Genomic DNA, 23,043 nt, shown 5'->3' on the forward strand with positions numbered 1-23,043 from the left:
ATCCTATAAAGGGCGTCTCTGAAAACCCTGCAGGTGGCACCATGCTTAACAGTGGAAGACCGAACGCTTTTCCCCCCGAGATCGGGAACCTCTCCTGGGCACCACTGTTCTGGAGGTTTTTAAGAAAACGAAGAACATCCAGGTTGGGGAGAGAAAAGGACGACTTTCTGTTAACAGGCGATACGATCGTGTATGTAGAAATTCTGGTGGGGTTTGTTATAAAAAAAACTGTTAGAACCAGTAAGTGAATTTTGCAAGGTTGCAGGATATAAGATCAATATACAAAACTCAGTTGCGTTTCTGTATACTAGCCGTGAAAAATTGGAGATTGATTTAAGAACCAGCGCCATTTATTATATACAGTAGCATCAAAAACGTGAAATACTTAGGGCTGTGTGGACTATGTACTGTAAAGCATAGGATACTGCTGAGGAGAGAGAGTGCCGCAGTGCGTGGGGGGCGTGTGCACGGGTTAGCGGACGGCACTGCTCCGGTGTCAGCTCTCCTCAAACCGCTCTGTAGAGTCAGCACCATCCTGATCAAAATCCCGGCAGTAGGAATGGAAATGGATCTAAAATTCAGATGGGAATTCAAAGAACTTTGAAAGAGAACAGAGTTGGAGGCCTTAGTACTTGGCTCAGAGACTGTTTTGAAGCTATGGTAATTGAGACCACGCGGTATCAGCGTAAAGATAGACAGACAGATCAAATCAGGAGAATGGACAGTCAGGAATTATCCACACGTGTATTGTCAATTTACTTTCAACAAAGGTGCAAAGGCGATTTGGTGGGAAAAAGGTATTCTTTTTCACAAATGGTGTCGGAACATTTGGATAATCAAAAAAATGAACTGCAGTCTATACCTGGCACCATATACAAAAAGTAATTCAAAACCATCATAGACCTAAAAGCAAATCCTGAAACTGTAGCCCGTGCGGAAGGAAACTTACGATGAAGTCTTCGTGACACTCGGCTAGACTGTAACTTCTCGGGTAAGATCGCTAAAGCAGGATCTGTAAAAGGGAAAAATTGATAAATTGAACTTTCTCAAAATCCAGAAATTTCGTTCTTTGAAAGATACTGTTAAGGGAAGGAAAAGACAGTGCACAGACTGGCAGGTCACACACCGGGTCACGGACTCGTATTCGGAGCGTAGAAGGAACTTGCCAAACTCAGTCCCAGACGACCCAGTCAACGAGCAGTGGCAACCGAGTCAAAGAGACGTCACCAAAGAAGTTCAAGAAGAGATGTCCAGGGCGTCACTTCTTCATTAGGGAAATAAATGCAAACGAACACAACAGCGAGACTCCACTGAGCGCCTGCTGGAGTCGCGGGGACCCCGGCTTTGGGCCAGATGTGTCTGGAATCTGCACTCTGCTGCCAGTCTGGAACATCGACGTGGCTTTTAAATGTGTCAAGCGCACACCTGCCGTGTGTCCCAGCCATGCCATGCCCAGGTGCTCGCCCGCGAGGGGTGAACGCGTGTGGCCGTGCGAAGGCTTGGACGCGAGAGCACGGCGCAGCTCTAGTCGGAGTGGGCACAGGGTGGGGACTCCCCAGCGAGCCGTTCGCCGGTGAATGGCCGCGTCTGGTGACTGGATTCAAGCTGATACATACAAAGGGACAGACACTAATACACGTCACTATGTTGGGAAATGTCAGAGTAGTTGTTCTAGGGGACAGAAGCCAGAGAAATCCAAGAGTGCACGTCACACGTACCGTTTATGTAAAAGTCTGGAGGATGCTCTTTTCTGAAGCACAGAATGGGTGGGCGGTGGGCGGCGGCGTGGGGGCAGGAGGCGGCCATTATAAATGGCACGAGGAAGCGGCGATGGATACGTTCATTATCTCGATTATGGTGATGGCGTCACTGGTGCACGCTTACATCAGAATTGATGAAATTGTACACTTTACGTGCATGATTTATGTCAATTATAACTCAATACATTTGTAAAATTGATATTTTTACTTTTTATACGTGTTGTGATTTCCTCCATTTTGCACAGACCGTCGAGAATTCTGTTTTTCTAGTTGGGCCCACGAGCTTTTACTTAGCGCACGTTTCCTTGCTTACATCCAGCCGTGCAGAGAGTAACGTTCGCGCATGCAGCTCAGGCTTTCTGGCTCTTCACCGAAGCCAGCATCGTGGAGCGTGACGCGTGTCTCGTGGAGCCTCGGTCTAGAGAAAGGCTCCGAAAAAATGCACAGGCTCTGGAAAGAGTGTGAGAGGAGCAGGCAGAGTGGGTCTGCGCTGCCCGAACTGCTGCAGCATATTCGGGAGAGTAGCAGAGCCGGTTCCGAGCCCTGGGCCCCGGGCATGATTCTGAACTTTAGGGCCTCATGACACAGAGCCGGGGTGGTACCCCAGAGTATGCAGACCGCTGCCCGACTTTGGGTACTGAGTACATGGTAGATACTGTTATTCACAGTTTTTGAAGTCCTGTGAGATATTTCATCGGACTGAAACTATTTCGCGTGAATTGAATATACTAACTTTTACCTTTCAACATAGACGATTTAAAACCGACATTTGTTTTCCACCGTGCCCGAGCAAAGCGACATATAACAATCGTTCTCCAGCCATAAAGAATACTAAGGTATTATGTAGTAATTTGCGTAACACTAATTATAGTTGGACCTTGCGTATCTGTCAGTGACTTCACTTGGGAACTGTGATAAAATGATGTTGAGCCGTCAAAGTAGAGGCCAAAGACTGTGGACCGAGTTTGTGAACTTGACCTAGAGGGCACAGCTGTGGGCCAGGCCCCTCGAGTCTTAGTAAGGTACAGTTCTCGAGGAGCCGCGTGGATGGTGCCTGTCCATACCCGGAACCTCTTGGGGGAGGGGACAGCGCTGTTCGACACGTGCAGGCTGTGGCCACAAAAACCGAGCTGACTCCCCCGGAAGGGAGAGAAGAGGAAAAGCCAGAAGTGCATGTGGGTCACTCACAGTGAGGTCAGCGGGCACCGCAGCCAGCAGCGCTGTGTGTTGGTGCCTTCTGGGCCGTGACAAGTCTTACGTGCGTTTTTTTGCATGACAGATGTGCCGATTGTCCTCCGTGTATCATTTTCGTAATTCTCAGCACCACCCGTGGACCGGGCCCTCAGTCTTGCTCTGTAGATGGGAACCTGTGACTTTCAAGGCTGCCACGTGGACAAGCAGACGGGCTCGAACCCGGGCCTGCCTTTGGCCACCAGCTCCGTGCGCACAGGCCGTGAGCACGGGAAGACAGCGGGCTGTGCTCGTGGCCCCCGCGTTGGGGAAGGGGCTCAGGCGCGCACAGGCAGCAAGGCGGGAAGGTACTCGAGAACAGTTTGTATTTTCAAAAGTTCAAATTAAGGTTTTTCCACTGAAGCATGCAAGACGTTTTCTAAAAAAAATTGTAAAACATTTTATTTCCTGCTAAGTTAAATAGGTTGTAAAACTCATTAAATCTATCTAAATTTTTGGGTAGGAAACTGTAAATCGAGTCTGTTACCTACGTCGCTGTACCTCCCGAGGGAAGGGGCCGCCCAGGTGGCTGGACAGGTGCTGGGCGCATCGTTCTTTTCGTCGCGCTCCACGCCGGTCCAGAGAGGGCCTCGGGCGCTGCTGGGACAGCTACGTGAGTTCGTGACTGTTTGTGACCGGCGCAGCTGGGGACGCGTGCACTGTCGTTCCCGATGACCTCACGGCAGAGCCGCACGCCCGGAGCGTAAGCTCTGGGAGCACACAGGTTTCGTGTCCTCGTTCCTGCGGCGCCGGCGTCGATGAGGATGTGGAAAGAATCAGCTGCCCATTTCACAAGCATCGAATGTAATTGCACGTAGTACGTCGAGTTTATACTTGGCATAGTTTTTATGTTTTACTCTTGAGTTTTATCTTTAAAAATGTGAGATACTGGGCCAAATACTATCCCGACGACACATCTAAAGTTCGCTTCTTCCGAATCTGTTCTCATTATCATCTTAGCTGCTTTCGACTGTGGTTTTAGGAAGGACTGCAGAACGTGCCCCAGACGGGTCAGGTCCTGCGCGCTCCCTGCCTCTCCCTTCCCTCTCCCGCTGGGAGCCGCTCGCTAGGACTCCTGCGATGCGGTGCTTTGTAAACGTCGCGGGATCGGCGCTGCCACCAGCAGGCTCTGCCGCCTGGCACGCGGCTGCCGCAAAGAGCAAATGAGTGTGCATCGCATCTGTGAGTCACTGGGAACAGCGCTTGGCACATGAGGGCTCAATAAATGCTAATTATTAGTTGTAGGGTTTTTATGAGGCTTAAATTAAATGAGATTATGCATGTAAAATGTTTAGTAGAGTATCTGGCATTTATTAAATGCTCAGTAAATGCTACTGGCTCTAATTTAAATATTCAGGTGCCAATATGTCTAAAGAGGCTGTGTCTTTGGATCTCTGCGTCTGCCATACCTTTAGTGAATTTATTTTTAGGGCACGAGGAAAATAATTTCTATATTGGCTTTTTTACCAATAGGTACATGTTACGAAGTTACACAAAATTTAAATAAATAGGCGATTACTGTCTGATTTCTCAGTTTAGCTCATTTGTCAGGCTACGCCCCAAGTTCATGTTTGCTTGTACCGTTAAAGTGTCTCTCTTTGACTGCGCCATGCGTCAGTGCAGTGACTTCTTCGACGAGGCCCGTCGGTGTCTAACCCGTCCGTCTTCTCGTGTCCCCTCTCTGTAGGTCTGTGGAACCTCGCTTCTCTCTTCTCCAACCTTTGCCTGTTTGTGTTGATGCCCTTTGCCTTTTTCTTCCTGGAGTCCGAAGGTTTCGCTGGCCTGAAGAAGGTGAGTGAACCGTATTTCGGAATTAAATCAGTTAAGTGAAGGCGTAACTACCATTCGTGGCGAAGTATAAAAAGTCGGCTTGCGCAGCCGTCGGACTGGAATGTGAGAAGTTCATTTAACGGCTGCGCACGGAGTTGCTCTGCCCGCCCACGGGCAGGAAGCCGTCGCGGACTCAGTGCTTTGTGCTGCGCACGCGCGTGGCGGAGCCCGCGTGTGCATTGCACACGCCTGCTGCTCAGCGGCTACTCCCCTCGTTCGCGGGCGCTCCCCTCTGGTCTGAAGCATGACACGAAGTTCTGAACACCTTAAAATATGTCTACGTAAAAGCGATTTCATCGGCGGTGTTTTCAGGATGCAGCGTGTCATACAATCAGACGTGCCCCGTCAGCTGGCCAGGCGAACCGGGACACTGCGCTCCTGAGCCGGGGTGGCGGGGTCAGAAGGAGGCAGCACGGGGCTTTGCAAGAGCATCTTGATAAGTGGCAATGACGTTATCTGTCCTCGAATACAGCCTTTTAAAATGAAAGGAATGGAGTCAGGTTTTCGAATATAATGCAAAGATTTAAGCAGCTAATACTTTTTGGGTGATTTTTAAACTTGACGAAATGAATTCTGGTGTTAGTTTATTTACAGACACATTACACCTTTTAATTTATAGTGAAAGTGTAACTATCTTATTACTGAGTAATACTGTGACGCCCGTTAAATAAGTTGGGCACGGGAGGTTGTAAACGCGTGCGCCCCTGTTATTTCGTAACTTTTGTGGGTTCTCAGGTATGAAATTGTTTAGTCTAACATTTCAACCTCTCTTCTCACTGAAACCTGTAGTATGGCGCATTCTAGACTTCTCCTCTGAGGGGTGCCGTGAAGGAGCCTCCGAGGGGTGACGGTGAAGGCGATGTTTCCGTGGGCTCCCCTTTCTGTTTTCGGGGTGTCTCTCTGTGCTCTGACAGTCTGCAGCTGGGACAACTGACAGTCGGTTTCGTATTCAGTAAGCGGAGCGAGATCAGAATGGAAGGCTGTGTTTGGCAGTCATGTCTGACGTTGAGAACACCGGTTTCATATATTGGGATTGTTTTTTATGATGATGTGCTTAACTTATTTAAGTCATATGTCATGTGAATAATTATATAGTTTCGGTTTAAAAAGCTCTTTGACCGTTCATCATTCCTTGAAGAAACTCTAGGAAGTTTTGTTGCTGAAAGGGACTCAGCGCAGACCCGCCTTTTATAAAGAGAAAACTGGGGCCCAAAGACAGTAAGTGTTCTTCAGGGGTCCGAGCACCCGCGTGGCCAGTCGCAGAGCTCGTGCCCTGCCCTGGTGCTCGCGTCCCTCACATGTCAGCGCCGTGGGGAGCCGGCCCAGGACAGCCGGGGGGAGGGGCACGGGGCCGTGGGCGAGTGCTGGCCGGGGACCGCACGAGCAGACGCCTGCACGGGTGCCATCTGCCAGCAGGAGGACAGAGGCAGAGTGACCCCCTGGGAGCCAGGGGGCCGAGCTTCTGGGAGAATGACACGGCAAAGGTGACATCCCAGAGGGCCGACGACAGCGAGCATCAGAAGGAATGACGTCATCGGAGATGCGCGAGGAACAGGTTTGGGGGCATTCTGGAGCCTTTCCACGGGCGTTCGTTCCTCTGCCAGTGATAAAGCGCTCGCTCCGCAGTAATTGCTATTGTCATAGGAGCTTGCTGGGGACGGCAGTGGAAAGACGGGGCTCCTGCCTGCAAGGCCGCCCGGGGGGGATGTCAGAGATGCGATGAGCGGCACGCACGTGGTGCGGTGACCTTGCACACGCCGAGCTGCTGTGGGGGCGCGGGGCCGTGGGGAGCCTCGGGTTGCCGGTCTGGAAGGCTTCCTGGGGGGCCGGCCTGCGCCTGAGCTGAGAGCGGTGGCTGAGCCGGTGCAGCTGGTGGCGCGCGGCCGAGCAAAGGCCTGGGTTCTGGCCGGCCCGAGGCTGCGGGGTGAGCCGGCGTCTGGGGCCCGAGGCCCGGAGTCGGCTAGGTCCGTGGGTTTTATGCCCTAGGCAAGAGGGAGCTGGCGCAGGGCTTTCGCCAAGGATTTTTGCATCTCCTGTTTTATTTGAGTCCATTTAGGGACAAATACACGTGTCCGAGTTTAACCGCGTCTCCGAGGGACGGCGTGTCACATAGGAGGAGCCCCGTGTTTTGTGGAGGTGCCACCAGGCAGACTTGGTCGAGTCCCCGGCCCCTGTGAGGAGGGGCGGGGGGCAGGGGCTCCAGCACATGCCGCCCCTCCCTCCCCGTGTCTTCCTGCTGCACGGCCGGGAAAGCTCTGCGGATGTATTTTCACACTCGGTGTCTTGAGTGGTACCTAGCTATGCTGCTCATCAAAATCTAGTCATTACTTAAACAGATTATTAAAAAAAACCGATATGAACAGACCCCTCGCTTCCAAATTATTTTTCTCCCTCCTTGTGAACTAACCAACCAGAAAAGCAACTTGGCTGAATTTATTGAAGCAGAATTAGTTACCTTCTCTAGAATTAAAACAAAAAACAAAAAACAAAAAACCGACACGAAACCCCAGGGACGCGTCCGTATTCTCGTGTGCCCTCTGCAAACGAAGGTCTCAGGGGACATCGGCTCGAGGCGGGACGTCAGAGGGTCCTGCCGGCCTTTCGCACCGACGCTCACGCGACATGCTTCCTCCAGATTTTTTCCTTCTCGTCTCTTATACATGATCGAAATGTTCTTTCCTAAGCACGTCTTTGACTGCGTTCCTCGCCTCAAAATGCCTCTGGGTCACCCGCTCCGTTTCGTGACCTCAGAGGGACCGATGTGGTGAGTGGTTGTGGGGAACAGGACCAATCCGAATACTTCCCAGACACGGCCACGAGTTCAGAAAGGCAGCGCTCAGGGCGTCACCCCATGCCCGGCCTGGGTCGTCGTGGAGCGGAATGAACGGGGGTGGCAGACACCGAACTGGTGACCTTGCCCTTCGTCCTGTTTCAGGAAGCAGGGAGAGGGGAGGGAATGAGTGTGCTGGGGAGCGGCCAGCTGAGACGGGGAGGGGACCCGGGGCCCAGGGCCCGAGGGCTGGCCAGACCGCCTGGGCTCTTACTTCATGAGGTTTCCTTTCTGTAAAGTGAGCATGGTGACGATGGCCACCTTTATTACCTAGAGGACGAATGAGAGGCGACTGCTCAGGAAGCCAGGCTCAGCTCAGTGCATGTCAGCCGTCGTCACCCAGCGTGGTCCTGGAGCTTACTGCATCTGACCGCTAGGTGTTCTAGAAGCTGCTGCTGTTGTGTGGGGCTCAGTACAGTGCGCTTGGCTCTTAACCGTTCACGTATCACCTTAGGCCACTTGAAGATTCTGAATCGTGATTCCCATTCTGAGGTGGCACGGACCGGAGCAGGATCAAATCTGCTTGACGACGAGGTGCAGTCTAGACCTTAGAAGTGTCATAAAGCTTTACGATTAAGGTGGTCATGACACGTGCCATTTAAAAATATTCCTATTTTTCAGTTTTAAATTAATTACGTGAAAGTCCCAAGGGCCGTTAGCATCGTATCGTTAAAAGTAGTTGTGCGAAGCACACACTTGAGCCTTTCAGGCTGCTGCCTCTGTGGGTTAAGATCCTGGGCGTGCACTGGGCGTGTACTGGGCAGGTTCTGAATAACGTTAAGGTTTTCAGTTCTGAATGTCACGGTGGTGTCGCAGCCGCTCCGTCTGCTGCTTCACCGAGTCACAGCGTGTGTCACGCAGCCGGCCGGCAGGTCCGTGTCTCCGTGTGTATTCCTCGGAGGCCCTTTGCTCGTTGGCTGCGTTTGACGCGTTAGTCCCAGCGATGGTGAAGAGCTTGGAAAACACCTCTAATTGGTAGAGCCAGCAATAATTCCAGTAATGACAAACCTGTAGTATGGGTAAGTTAAAGTCCATTTATATTCGTTGGCCACCCTCCTGGTGCTGTTTTACTGTGTCTAAGTCTGGTGGAGTCCCTAAGTGGCACATGGCCCCACCACCCTCCCATTGATTCCCCTGGGCCATCGATGTTAAAACAGCCCCTCGCATATTGTGCCGAGATGCGGAAATTGGCCACTAGCCACGGGCGGATGCAGAGCTTGAATTGGAAATCAAATTAAGCAGAATTCTCTACTTAGTTTTTAATTAAACCACTATGTTAATTCAAACAGGCCATTTTAAGCCTGGGGGGTTGGCCCTGTCCTTTTAAGGGCCTCAGATGGCCTTGCGGCTTCCTCCTGACCGTGGCCTGCGTCCTGTTTTGAGGAGACCGTCTCCTCGCTGCGGCTGGTCTCTGACTCAGGGCTAGGAGGGTGTCCGTGGTTCTGGTAAAGCGTGTTCGTCTGTCTGTTTCAGGTAGAGGGCAGCTTTCATCTTGGAACTCTAACCTGCCATTAGCAATTAGAGATTTACCAAATTTGGATGGTTCCGCCGTCACCAGGATGTATTGTGTGGAGCTTCGTATCTGTTCACTGAGTCTGAGCCTGACCCCACGCCCGCATCTTGACGTTTCAGCTCCGATGAGGCGGCGGCATCTGCGGCGTGTGCTTGTTTGTGGTCGAGACGCCGTCTCTGCAGTTTCTACCTCGCTCGCTCAGCCGCCGACCGGAATCCGGGGGTCTCGGGCCCACGGGGCTGCCGTCCCCGTCACGCTGCCGGTTAGCTGTGCCGTTTCCTCTCTCCACGTCTCAGAGAGACCGCCGCCCTGGCCGGGTGGTGTCAGGAGATGGCTTCTGATCGCCTCGTGAACCCCGAGGTTGACCCCCCGGCCCGGGTTGGGATCGGAGTGAAGAATGTGTTTGTTTCATGTTATGTTTCCCCATCTAACTTTGAATGAAAACGGTACGAGGGAAACAACTCAGCAACTTAACGCAAGTGCAAAAACCTCGCCGGTGACAGATGAATTCGTAAACTAAGGCTGTTTCTGGCAGCAACTTTATCTCGCGCCTCACCTTAATGCCGATCTTTGATTTGAAATCATAGCATAAAATTTAACATAAGTGACAGCAACATCCTGACCAATTACCCAAACCATGCAGACATCCCCAAACGTCCAGAACATAGCACACGGTCTGTGGGATTAAGAGGTTAACTCCTATAACTTCAAACGAAGTGCTTGATAATAAAAGCAAAAAGTACAAAATTTGCGGTAACTTCCTTTCTTAATTAATTAGACTGACCAGGTGGAAGCGAAGGGCTCGGTGCTGGTGCTCGGCGGGTCCATAAAGCTGAGGACCGTGTCAGCACGACGGAGGAGCAGCGAAGATTGTTTTCATATGTCCCTCTCCTGTGTCACAGTTTGAAATTGTCCTGGTTTATGTCCCTTTTGGCAAACTTACATAAAAGTGACCCTGTACTGTATTTTATGACCAGATGACTTTTTCCCCCCAGTGGCTAATTTGTGTCAGGCCTCCATCTTAAAGAGATGCAGAAACGAGAAGGAAGTCCAGCCCGGCCTCAGTCAGCTTTCATTGCGTTCTTTCATTATTTTTGCTCGTTTTTTGCCACTGATCATCCATAAATTGTTGGAAATGAGTGATTAAGGAAGTGCTGCTTAGTGTTAGTGGCACATGCGCATATTCGCATGTTTTTGTGGGCGAGAGGAAATCACAGGCAGAAAGGAAGACCCTCGCTGGGAGCCTTTCAGGGACTTCACCCAGGGTCGCGTTTTGATCTTCGTTTATTACAGAAGATGGAGTCATATCTCACTGACCACTGTTATGTGTTAATTTGATTTTTCCAACACCTTCGAGAAGAAAAATCATTCAGCAACTTATTAATAGAATTCCTCCACCCTCCCCCAGCCGGGAGCACGCGTTTCTTTTTCCACAGAAACGACGTGGATAAGAAGGATTATTTTCAAAACTTTCGGTTCTGGGGTGCTCTTATGCGGGGGGCCCCTTTGGAACTGTCCCTCCACTGTACAGGCGGGGGCGTAGCGGTGTGACCAGAGCGTTTCGCACGCGGCGGCTTGGCGCGTAGGGTCTCAGAGACGTCACGGTGTCTGTCATAGCGAGGAAAAGTACATTTACCCCATTTAAAAGTTATTTGAGTTTATAAAGATTTTGAACGAAAGTCGTTTACTTCGTGAAGCGACGTTAATTCTGTCACGGCTCTTAGTGCCGTTGCGTAGTGGAGGGAATCCACTGTGACTTCAGGACATCTCTTTTCGTGAAAGAGCAGCCGTGTGTTCGAAAGACATCACTCAGTCGCCCATCACCTCGTGACGGTCTGGCGCTTTGGGCTGGACTGTTCCGCAGCACCTCCAGCTCGGTCTCCGTTTACCGAGGGCAGGGCGATGTCCCCTGGAGGGCTAGACTGTCTCTCTGTTTGCACGACAGCGTAGTGGCAGAGCCGTGAGCTTTGGCTTTCAGAAGACCTGCACTTAAAGCCTGGGTCTTCTCCTTGCGGACCTGGGACTTCGGGCACGTGTCTCGGTGTCCACATCCGTGAAATGGGCTGGCCGTTCTCCCCTGGCCGTTGGTTGCCCCCGATCTGTTTGCTGGGCGCCCAGGACCCAGTGGGAGCAGCAGGTATCATTAGCTGCGCACATGTATCAGCTACGTGAACTCGATAATGAAACACCGAGAGGATTCGTGTGGGATTACTTTTTATGCAGTATGCGATAGCAAAGCGCTATCAGCGGTTATAGTGGCCTAGACAGGGCCAGCTTTCCTTATTTGCTTTTTGAAATCGGAATTGTTTTATCTTATACCGGTATAGGTTGTAAAAAATAGGTATTATGTTTAATAGGTAACTAAACTTCCAACTTTATTTTATATGATGATTAAATTGCTAACAAATGTCTCATAATTCGGGGCTCTTTGTTAAATGAGGAAAAGTTTTGGTAGGGAGGAAATAAAAAATCACCAGGTTTAGGTTTTAAAGTAATTGTACTTTTAATTAAACTGGACCTAATACTTCCAATATTCGTGAAGCAGTTTTATAGAAATAGTCATCGTCAATTAGAGTCTCTTTTCTAAATTTTTTTTTTTTTTGGAGAATTGAAAACTCTACACCCTTGGTTAAAATGAACTTTATTTGAAAGTAAAATTAAATGTCGGATTTAATGCCGACCACAGAGCTTTTCCGTAAGCGCGATCCGCCCCTACAGACCTGCGGGAAGGGCTCACCGAGAGGCTGGAGCTGAGATTGTTAAAATCTTACATTTATTTGGCATTGAAGCTCATATTTATTTGTCTATAAAGTCATTTATTCAGCACGTCATGGTGTTAATCTTCTGATCGCTTTGAAGTGTTTGCCGATACGCAGCTTAAACTTGGCGCATCACGTCACACAGCTCACTCACCTGGCCCGTGGGCGCCGTGCTCACGTGCTCACCCCAGCACCTTGAACCCATGTCCCTGGCCCCTCTTCCTCGCTTCCTGTGAGTTCTACTGGCCTTTTATCAGGGACGAAGTGCGACTCAGTTATTTGTTAATTTGGGGCAGCCTTTGACCTTTTTTTCCAGGTCTGAGAGGCTTTGTGGTCCCTGCTTGAATGAGCTCGGGTTTCGTCGACAAGTGTGGGGCCCAGCCTCTCCTCCCGGCCCCCAGCTTTGTAGCCGTTTCGGCCTTTCACGGCCTTTGTGTGTCTAAAGAAGGACTTTCCCAGTCCGGGGCTCAGACATTCCTTCTCACGGTTCCAAGATGGTTTCCACGAGCGCACGCGTCCCTCCTGACTGCGTCTGGATGCCGGGACGCTGCAGGCTGAGATGCCCTGTCTCGCTCGGCTCGTGTGACGCATACTTGCGAGGCCGATGATTTGGGCTGATTTTCCTGTGTATCTTGACTTCTATCAGTTTTTCATTAATATTTTAATTTTAATTGAGACAATTTTAGAGAAAGCCAATTAACCCCACGTTGTATTTTATATCATTTCAAATTGCCTGTCAACATTTGTCCTTGGATTATTGTGTAATTATAATTAGCGTGTACATATACTTTATGTCCTTACTTTAATCGTGCATTTCACGTACGTGCATTTCCTGGTGCAGGAAACGTCGTCCAAGCTTTGACGACGTCTGGCGCAGGAGTCCTGGTGGCCCGCTGGCGGGGTCCAGGGCCCTGAGGGGGCCTGCAGCGGCTTCGCCCGTTTCCATCTCCGTCTCCGCAGGGGCGGAGGAAGGTCGCAGGAGGCCGAGAGCCGTGCGGGGTGAATCCCGTCTGGTAGACGTGTAGTCGGTTTGCTCCCGACGCGCGGGTAGCCCGGCCTTTTCATTTTACTGTCCCATCGGGTGTTACCCAGTTCCGCGTCTATTCTCAAATTAATTGTAGCATTTTCAGTGGCCTAAGTCAATCCGGATTCTTCAAATTCTCCTTTGACGTGGTTTTAACAAAAATTAAAGCCACGTGGCTGTGCTGCTGAAGGCGGTGAGGGGCGGAAGGGACCGGGTCGGGGGGCGCGGTCAGAGCAGCAGCGGCACCCGCTCTGGGCCCAGGGCGAGAAGGTGGTCCTGGTGCTTGAGAGTCAGCTCGGTCCTTACGAGAGGCCACCGTGGGGGACGCTGCTGAGACGCCACACCCAGAACCGGATCCACTGTCACCGGAGGCAGGAGATGGTAGAGGATGAAGCAGGACAAAAACCCTCAGCTATAAAGAGGAGGAGATGACAAGACATTTGGGAAAAGACAGCCCTGAGAGATACTGAATTCAGTGTACTCGAAGAGCTAATAGACACTCACAGCAGATTTCAGGGAGACCTGAGAATATTCGATCCAGCATTTTAGACGTTCTTTGGCAGGAGGAATTAAGGCTATCTCACCCTCATAATGCCAGAAGCCGAAGTTCTACTGACTCATTCGGATAAACAGAAAATTGAGTGCAGACAGTTTCCAGGGCATTTCTACCAGACTTCAAAGGGCAGATAACTCCAATTTCATACAGATTTGTCCGGAATCTTGGAGACGGGACATTCACAGCCTTAGGGGAGGGACTAGTAGACTCTTGATGCTGCAGGCAGACAAGGAGGAGAGCATGAGGAGGGGACATCGTAGGTCACCGTGTTCATGAATGCCTGTGACCCTGAAAGTCCTGAGCCGAACCCAGCGCTGCGCACTAAAGGTCCCCATCAGGAACACTCACTTCAGGGATGCAGGGCGGGTTTACCGTGAGAAAACCCGTGATTATAATTCCTGTTAGGGGACCCTGTTAATGAGAATAAAGTTGAGTGAGCACCTCAAAAGGGGCACAGAACATAGTCAGTAAAGTCAACAACCGTTCACGATGAAAAAACAGACTGAAAACTAAAGGGAACCTTCGTAACTGGGTAAGGAATACCTGCCCCACGCCTACACGTGGTACGTGACGGAGAAACAGTGGAAGTATTTTCTTTGAAGTCGGGGTGCCAGCCTCAGTACCTTCGCTGCCACGAGTAAGCACAGCTGCGGCAGCGCAGCCGGAGAAGAGGGAGCAGGGACAGAGAACGTCGTCAGCAACTGAGGTTGGCCACCGGAACGCCCTGCAGAGTCTAAAGGTAAATTAGGAGTTCAAATAAGAAAATTTAGCAAGGCAGATGGAAATAGGCTTTATATAGAAAATCAATAAATGATAGCAGCAAACAAAATCTAACTACAGTACCTGTTACAATAGCAGGACAGCCTAAGATGCAGTGCAGTAAATCCAACAAATAATATGTAAAGCCTTCATGGAAATAATATATGGGAACAAAAACATCTTATTGAAAGATATTAAAGAAGGCCTAAATAAGTGGATAGCTATTTCTATGTTTATGAATTTCTTCATAAGGTGAAAATGTCAGTTCTCAAATTATCTTTTAGAGTCGATGCAATTCTAATGAGAATTCCGAGAGGTTATCTTATGGAACGTGACAAGGACGTAGTGATTCTGATGGAAATGCAGGGAGCCCAGAGCAGCCAGAGCAATTTTGAAGAATGGGTGATGGAACTTACTCTATCAAATGTTAAAAAAGGAGCAAAGGACCCGAATAGACACTTCTCCAGAGAAGGTACACACAGGGCCAACAGGCACACGAAAGACCTCAGCATCACCAGTCACTAGGCAATTGCAAGTCAAGACCACTGAGATACTTCGTCACGCTCATTAAGATGGGGGGTGGTGGGGAAAGGTAACAACCCAGAAAATACAGGCCTTGGCGAGGATGCAGCGTGCTCAGCGCCCTTCTGCGCTGCTGTGAGAGTGTGAAATCGTGTGGGGGTGTGGAAAACAGGGTGGTGGCTGCTCAGAGATCACAGGCGGCGTCACCACGTGACCCAGCAATTCCGCTTCGGGGTGAATACACAAACAAGTGGAAAGTGAGGCTCCCCAGGTATTTATGCTCCCATTTTTGTGGCGGCGTGGTTTACGCTAGCCAAAGGCTGGAAACAACCCAAGTGTCCATCAGTGCATTGTAAATAAGTAGACAAGCGATATGTGGTGTGCACGTACAGTGGAATATTACTCAGCCTCAGAAAAGGAAAGGCTGACACATGCTGTGATGTGCGTGAACCTCGAGAGCATTATATACCTGTCAGACACAGTATGACTAATACCGTGCAATCCCGGTTACATGAGGTACTTGGAGCGGTCAAGTTCATAGAGTCAGAAAGTAGACTGGGTACCGGGGGCGGGGGGAGAGGGGAGTGATGGGTGCAGGGTTCCGGTTTGGGAAGATGAAGGTGACAGCTGCACCACAGCGGAATGTACCAAATGCCCCTGAACTGTGCACTTAAAAGTGGTTAAAATGGTACATTTTGTTATGTATATTTTACCATAATAAAAAAGTACATAAATGACGAACACGACAGTCTATTTTAATGATAATGCCCTAGGAAAAGAAGCTTTCACGTATTTTGCTTTGATTTCTTTACTGACATCGTCGGTTTGTCTTAAGCGTGTTTTAAGCTCCTCACCTCCCTATTTCCACGGCAGTTTGTCCTTGTGTATTATTTCCGTCCTGTGGGGAGGTGGAAGGCACAGGCTCCGAGAGCTGACAGCCATCCAACAGGGTGACCACAGGCAGATGGTTTCACTTTTCCGGTGCGAGCCTCCTCGTTCGCAATGAAGTTTGCCTTTCGGTCGGTCGTGACGATTTGGGGGCCACGTGCGGCAGCTGCTAGGAGCTCGCCACGGGTCAGGCCCGTCTCCTCTGCCCCGTGAGCTTTATGCCCAGAGGAGCGTAAGAACGGGACTAGGGGCGAAACTCCTGCTGGCTGACCGGATGCCGTGTACTGAGAAAGGTTTCTTCCAAATGTAGAATCATGGTAAAATGTTCGCTCTGAAGTCCCGGCAGGTTTTTATAATTCAGTTCTTTCATTTCCGTGTTGGAAACTCGCTGTATCAATTGACTGACTTATAGTCTGGAGGATCTTTGTTCAGCCAATGTGAGAAATTTCTGCCCGCGAATTGGAATACAACGCATATCTCAGCGCAGTGCACCGGTGGTGTTAGTGATCTTAGCTTTTCCTGAAATACTTTCTTTCTGTCAGGTTTTAATAAGTTTTAATTTTTCTATCTTGTATAGACTACATTCAATATAAGAGACTGCAGAAAATGTTAATATTAAAAAACGTTTCACTGTAGAACTTAAGAAAGCTTTCTAGAAAGCTGTTTTCTTTGACTTGGGACCAAAACCATTTCGTTCATACTCTTAATTACTCTGGGAGCAAAAAGGGGAATGTCTGACACTCTCTAGAGATGCTTGTTTGTAGTGTTTTCATGGTTTGAAATAATTGATACCTGCCTTAATTTTCTGTCCTTTATCAATGCTTCTATCCATCTTCCCCAGATGACTGTGTGTATGCTTGGTGCAGTCTTGATGTCATGCTGAGCAAACCTTATCTTAAGGCTACTGAGAGACCCTTTTTGTTAAATGAAAACAATGGTTTGATATTTATTTTAAATGTTCTGTGAATGTGGAAAATTTTCCCAGGCTTTCCCGATGGGTGGAGACATAGTGTATCGAGTGCTGTTTACATACCTCCAGGGGTCAAGATGAGCGGGCACAGTCTTGTCTGAATGTTCATCACCATAGAAACATACCGGCTTATTGTTAGGGCTTTCGTAAGTGCGTTGCGATTCTCACTTTATCGACATTCAGTGCAGAGCAATTAAATGTGTGATTGACCAGCACAGACGTTTCAAGAAGCGATTGTAACGATTTTAGTGTTTTAACTTTCCTCATTCAGTACTCGCTTACATCCAAAAAGAAATTTATGAGTTTACATGTATTTCGTCTTTACTAGTTTATTTAGTCAATTAAAACTGTTACAATGTTGCGATAGTTGTAATTTCCAAAATAATACTGGCACGAAACCAGTGTAATTAATTATACAGCTTACTTTTCTTAAAACTACATATGGTATTTCACTGGCAGAAAGTACTTTGTTTCGATGGTGTTTTTTACCGTTACACTGTGTGCTTATTACACTGTGACTTTAATTAAAGTGCTAGGGTTTCAGTATGGGGACTTAGGTTCCTGGTTTTTGGGAGGGGTTGGGATGAATATTCATGCTGGAGATGAGCGTGTTCTGGAGCACCTGGGATGCTGGGGACGTGTGGCGGCGGGCGCCCGGTGCCCTTTCATCCGGGAGACTTGTCCTGCTCTTTAGGCTGAGCAGTGGAGACCTTCCTCTGTGACAGCGTTTGGCCACTTTGTCGTTTGCAGGATGTTTCAGTCAGTCGTTCTGACATCTGGCATGTCTTTTAGCTCAGCACATGGGAGAATGGAGTTGAGAGGACCTCCCCCTGGGGGCCTCCTTGCTCCCCATCCTGACTCTTAATGGAAAAATGAGCAGTCGGCATAGTTTTCGCTTATATGCTGTCCTGCTGGTGATTAATGGTGGCGATAAAAGCTCTCACAATGCCTTTCATTACTCGGCAGACGGAATCACATACAGAAGTTTAAAAACCTCACACGTTACATGCCACAAAGCCTGTATTCTTCAGGCTTTGTAATATTTTTGTGACCCCCAAGAAAGGTGCTGGCGACAGTGTATATATTTTCGGTGCCTGTATGAGCGGTGCGATCTGATTATTTATAGTCCCATCACTGCTTTCTCTCTGGCCTAAAGTTGCCGAAGGTAAAAAAAATCTGCCACGTTGCATTTAACAAACAAATCTGTTATGTTTTTTATTGGTTTAGCCGAAGTGTATACATGTGACACTTAATCGATTTCAAGTTGGGCTGATTTTGTCTCATTGAATCACAAGAAGAGAATAAAATTCACAAAAGGAAAACCTAACTGTCCTTGCCTCCTAGTGGATTAAGTCAGAATAACAGTTATTTCTTGCTGCATCAGTTACCTTCCATATTTCATAAATGGCATAATCATATTCCATAATTTGGGCGGCTTGCTCTGTGGCAGCCTTTTCTGTAAATGTAATATTGCTAATTCGCTTTTTTATTTAGATTGAGAGCTGAAAATAGATTTCTTTTTTGTGAGTTATTTACTATCTTTCAAAAGAAATATTAATTCGAAGTAGATTTTTGAATGGTTGATATGAGTGGACTGCAGAGGTTTGTTTTTTGTTAAATGTTTCTTATTCGATGGCTTAAGCACGTGAGTATACAATTTAGACATTTCTTCTCGATGTTATTCATAGATCTATAATAGAAAAAGCACGCTCTTGGAATGAGATAGCTTGTTCCTTTTTAGAAAGATTGTTCACATATAATTTTTAAAACATACAGGATTTTGGGGAGGCTTAGTGTGTAAGTACATGTGGGTGAGCGTGTGGCTGTTTAACCCTCGTGGCAACTTTCAGATAGGGTCATACTTAGGTTGCATTTTAAATACGATCTGTTTTTCTCAGTGCAAGAATGTGCTTTTTCTGAACATAAACAGAAGGGGCTGCGTCTGAATCTGGTAGGTTTCCTCTCTTCCACCTAAATGCTGCTTGAAACACTAAGCAGAGCTGCAGGGCGTTCAGTGAGGAGGCTGCTTTACCCAGGCCTTTCCGAAGAGTTCTTCACCAGGGTCACCGCGGAAGACGGCCAGAGAGCGCGAGGCCACAGGGCAGTGCGCGTGGGGCCCTGCGTGTGAGCCATCCGCTCGGCCCGGCGCGGTGGCCGCCAAGCCCGCGCGGCTCCGTGAGGTTACAAGAGTCAAGACCGAACGAAACGGGAGTCCGCTCGCCAGCCCCAGCGGCCGCATCTGCGCGCTCAGGAAGCACACGCCAGGGGCCGTCCTCGCTGGCGGGGCTGGTGGCCGGCGTGTCCTGTGCGTTAAGCCGCGAGGGATCCGCTTCTCCGTCTGCAGGGACTTCGCGCACTGCCTGAACCGCGGGACGAGGAGCAAGGCCCGGCCCCGAGGGCGCACCGCGCAGCGCCTCGGCCGCTTGGGGAGCTTGGGGAGCGGCGCTCGTGCGAGTCGGCTCTTGGCCTCTGTTGTCGCCTGAACCTCGGTTCCCCAGTTGCAGGCCCGCACCTGTTAGCAGGTTTTGACCAAGAGTGACGCGCGCAGATGTGCGTTTTGAAAAGGTCACGCTCCCGCCGCGCCGTGGGCGGCCGGTCGGAGGGGGACGAGGGTGTGGGCGTGGGCCCCGGGGAGCCGGGGAGCCCCCGGGGTAGGCGGGGTGCGGCGGCGGCAGGGAGGGACGCGGCTGGCTCTGAGCTGTGGTTACGCAGCAGGATCGGAAGGACTCGGTGCCCGACTGGACCGGGCTGAAGGGCGTCTGCCCGCGGGGCGGGCGCGGCCGGCCGGGCGGTGACCGGGGCGGCTCCAGCGTCTTGCAAAGGTAACAAAGAAGTAATGGTGCTGTTTATGGGGACGGGGGCGCCGAAGGAGGAGCAGGCGCGGGCGCGGGGCTGGACGGCCGGGCGTGTGCGATGGCCTCCCTCTGCAGTGGAGGAAACAAGGGCGTCTTTCCGAGGGAGAAGCAGGGTCAGCGGCAGGAAGGGGGGTCAGGCTAGGGTCAAGGGGAACGTGAAGTAGTTGCGGGCTCGGCCGTGGGCCCGAGGTCAGGTCAGGATCCCCAGGCGACTCTGCGGCTGTCCTCGGAATGCGGCCGCGGTCGCTTCTCGTGGATTCGTCAGTTCCCCGACCAGGGCCGGGGGGCCAGGAGCGAGCTGCGGCGGGTTAAAGGGCTGCGAGGAAGTCGGGGGGCCGGGAACACCAGGGCGCTGTCGATGCAGGCCCGGCATTAGACACACTGGCTCGCCGGCGGGTCTAGGCCAAGGGTCGCAAGATACGGAGAGGGGTTGCGTGGCTGGGGGAGCGGAGGTTGGAAGACCAGGACAGAGCCATTAGAGGACTGATGTCCCAGAGGCGCGCCTGCCTTGTCCATGTGGTTTGCAGGTTCTGCACCCAGGGCCAGGGTGATCAGAAGGTGCTCCCCGAGAGAGGAGGAGGAGACATCGCTGTTCAAAGCAGTGTGAAGGTCGGGAAGTGCGGATTCAGGAGTCTCCCCCAAGTGGGGGTGTGGAAGTTAGCAGCATATCATGTTTTGTGACTGTTGGTGCTTTGTCACTGGCGTCACAGCTCGTGCCCGATGTAAAACGCCAGTCCCGCGAACTCGGGCTCAGCGGCCTCCCGCGCTGGGAGCGTGCGGGAGCGCCAGCCCTCACGCCTGAGCACATGTGTCAACCCCAGGGCCACTGGTGGCAGGGCTGGACCCCAAGGAAAGGCCACTCCCCCTCCGAGTTGCCATCGAGGGCAGATGGGCCTGTCTACCCCGGGGTTCAGGGGCGCCCTTGCTCTCCGCTGGACCGAGGGAGCTGGGCTGTGAGTTTAAGCGCAACCTGTCCCTTCAATCCAGAAACTCCAAAGTAACATTCAGGACAAGACCGGGGTAAGTGTGTGTTTAGGGTCTTCATAACTCAGATCTTTGAACTACTTTTAACACGGAAGGAGAGAGTGCATGGATTATTAAGAAATGTGGATATACGTTTAATCTTGTTGTGTTAGATGTCGTAGATTACTGCATTAAAATATCAATACGAATTTTTAAATTTTGGTACTGTTTCAATCATTTGGGGATTTTTCAGGGATAATAAGGATGTTTCGATTTTTCGCCCTGAGTCTGGCCTCTCGTTTGACCCCGAGGTCAGAACTTGTTTTGTATTCTAAACAGATTGTGCAAGGCAATTATCCGCGGACTAAGAATTCTATCTAACGCGGGACAGAATGACCCGGACGGTCCGCACCGCTCCAGTTTCTCCCGCTGTGGCCAGCGGAGCTCCTCGCCCCGTGCTGGGCGGCGCTGCGGCTGTGCCACCGTGGGTGGTGTTTTGGGTGGCGCCGTGGCTGCACTGGGTCCCCCCAGACCTCCCAGGAGAACCGCCGATAACGGTTGTTAAACCTACTTTCTCGGCGCAAGGTGCCAGGAAAATCCGTAGTTATTTAAAATGGCTCTGTAACATGTTTTGTGAAATTTGTTGGTACTTCTTTCTAAGCTTAATGGTATTTTACATCATTTTGAAGTCAGTCTAAACTGTAAGCCTTTAGTGGTTTTTGTCCTGCGGATAAGTGTAAATTTCCTCCCCTTCCAAAGGACTTTTGTGCTTTCACACAGAAACCCGATCGTTCACGAGATGAAGCAAAATATGAAAACCGCCTCTCTGTTTTATTTCCCAGGGACTCCGAGCCCGCGTGTTGGAAACCCTGGTCATGCTCATCCTTGTGGCTCTGCTGATCCTGGGCATCGTGTGGGTGGCCTCGGCGCTCGTGGACAATGACCCGGCCAGTGCTGAGTCCTTGTACGGTAGGGCCGGGCTCGGCCCCCGCTCTGGCGGCCGTGCCTTTACGCAGTCGCTCCTGAAAACCTGGGGGTGATTCTTGGTATAGTGAACCCTTGTTAACTGACAGCATTAAGGAGTCTTCAGACATGTTTGAGAAAAACGAATGCTCGTGTGTTTCCTGTATGCAGAACGTGTACGCAGCTTTTCAGAATTCTCTCTCTTTTTTGGGGGTTATTTGGTTTCTGTTCTTTCAATTCCATGGAGGCTTTTTTTCTCCCTCCAGACAGGTTTTGCAAAGGGTTTATTTCCCGTTCTTCTCTTTTAGATCTTTTTTATCGTATAGTTTAGAAATTATGTGTTTTGGTAGGCTCAGATAGGCAATTTTGACGTTTAGTACACATTAATTTATAGTCAGTCTGTATCTTAGTGTGTAGTAATTTGGATTTACTAGAATATATTTTCATTTTTTCCAGACCTCTGGGAGTTCTACCTACCCTATTTATATTCCTGTATATCACTGATGGGATGTCTGTTGCTTCTCTGTAAGTATTTTGCTGACTTAATACTGGTAGGAAAGTAGAGTTGTTATGTGTTCTGGAAAATTATGAGAAATTTTCCTGATGAGATTCCTTACCAGCTTGCAGATTTTTTTAAAGTTGGCCCTTAACTTTTTTTTTTATGTTCAAGTTAAATTTTGAGAAACTAAAGCCTTGAAATAGTGAGACACTTGGGCCGTTCTGTCAAGAAAGCCTCTTCCACAGGTGGGGCGGGGGGGGGGGCAGGCNGGGGCACGCACCGGCGTGCACACACCTGCACGCACACCGCCGTCACCACGCTGGATTCTGCTCTTGAGTGGCGATGGCAGAATTGTGAATGCTGAGTGTGTGGCCGTTATTTCAGAGTTTGTTTAGTTTTACTTAAGACAGCACAACGTATCTCAGGGATGTTAAAAGCAGATAAATGTAGTTGAAAGGATTGAAGACTTTAGTTGTCACTTTTAGATATTCTCGTCTGGTTCTCAGTTCCGTTAGTATTTGAAACTTAATCTGTTCCTTAGCTGCTCTTCTTTAATTTCTTCTAAGTGAGAATACTTATTATTATTCAACTGCTGGAGCCTCGTGTGTCCTAAGCCTTTCCTTAGTCATCCCAGGTCTCTTATTAAGTACGGGAAGGCAAAACCGGGAGAATCTCAATCTGAGACCAGAACTTTCTTAAAACGAGAGTCTCTGGGTTTGCCTTACCTTCTGGGTTGGTGGTCTCCCTGCTCGGGTCGGAAGTGAGCTGTCCTGTCGATGGTCTCCCCGCAGTGTGCACCCCAGTCGGCCTTTCCCGCATGTTCACCGTCACGGGCCAGCTGCTGGTGAAGCCCGCGGTGAGTACGCCCCTGCCGCCCCCTTGTCTGTCAAGTCAGTGCGTTTGCACAGTACGGTGTGAACGAGCCTTCGGAAACATAAGGATGTTTTTGTGGGTTTATGACCCAAATTGCTGTCCTCGGTTTTAATCTTTTTCATCTTTGAACACTCAGGTAAAAATTCCTAGCAAATTTTAAGATAAAATTAACACATGTTTCCAGTTACTTGAGGGGTCTGTTGTATCAAATAGTACTATTATGTTACAGAATTTATCACGTACTCTTTG

The 23,043-nt window shown here is 49.9% G+C and overlaps 1 protein-coding gene across 7 annotated transcripts in view; it reads left to right on the forward strand.

The window, feature by feature from the left end:
• The window catches only part of LMBR1 (limb development membrane protein 1), a 90,360-nt gene that overhangs the window by 28,689 nt on the left and 38,628 nt on the right, over nucleotides 1–23,043 (forward strand). For all 7 annotated transcript variants that reach the window (XR_005647450.1, XM_039837116.1, XM_039837127.1 and 4 more), the window contains 4 exons: nucleotides 4,678–4,781; nucleotides 21,302–21,428; nucleotides 21,879–21,947; nucleotides 22,713–22,777. Coding sequence is in view for 6 of the 7 variants with exons in the window: in XM_039837116.1 (XP_039693050.1) it covers nucleotides 4,678–4,781; nucleotides 21,302–21,428; nucleotides 21,879–21,947; nucleotides 22,713–22,777 (365 nt within the window). In the remaining variant the exon portion in view is untranslated. The remainder of the gene's footprint in view (nucleotides 1–4,677; nucleotides 4,782–21,301; nucleotides 21,429–21,878; nucleotides 21,948–22,712; nucleotides 22,778–23,043) is intronic.

Source organism: Pteropus medius, unplaced genomic scaffold (assembly GCF_902729225.1).
Source record: "Pteropus medius unplaced genomic scaffold, Ma_sr-lr_union100, whole genome shotgun sequence".
NCBI lineage: Eukaryota > Metazoa > Chordata > Mammalia > Chiroptera > Pteropodidae > Pteropus > Pteropus medius.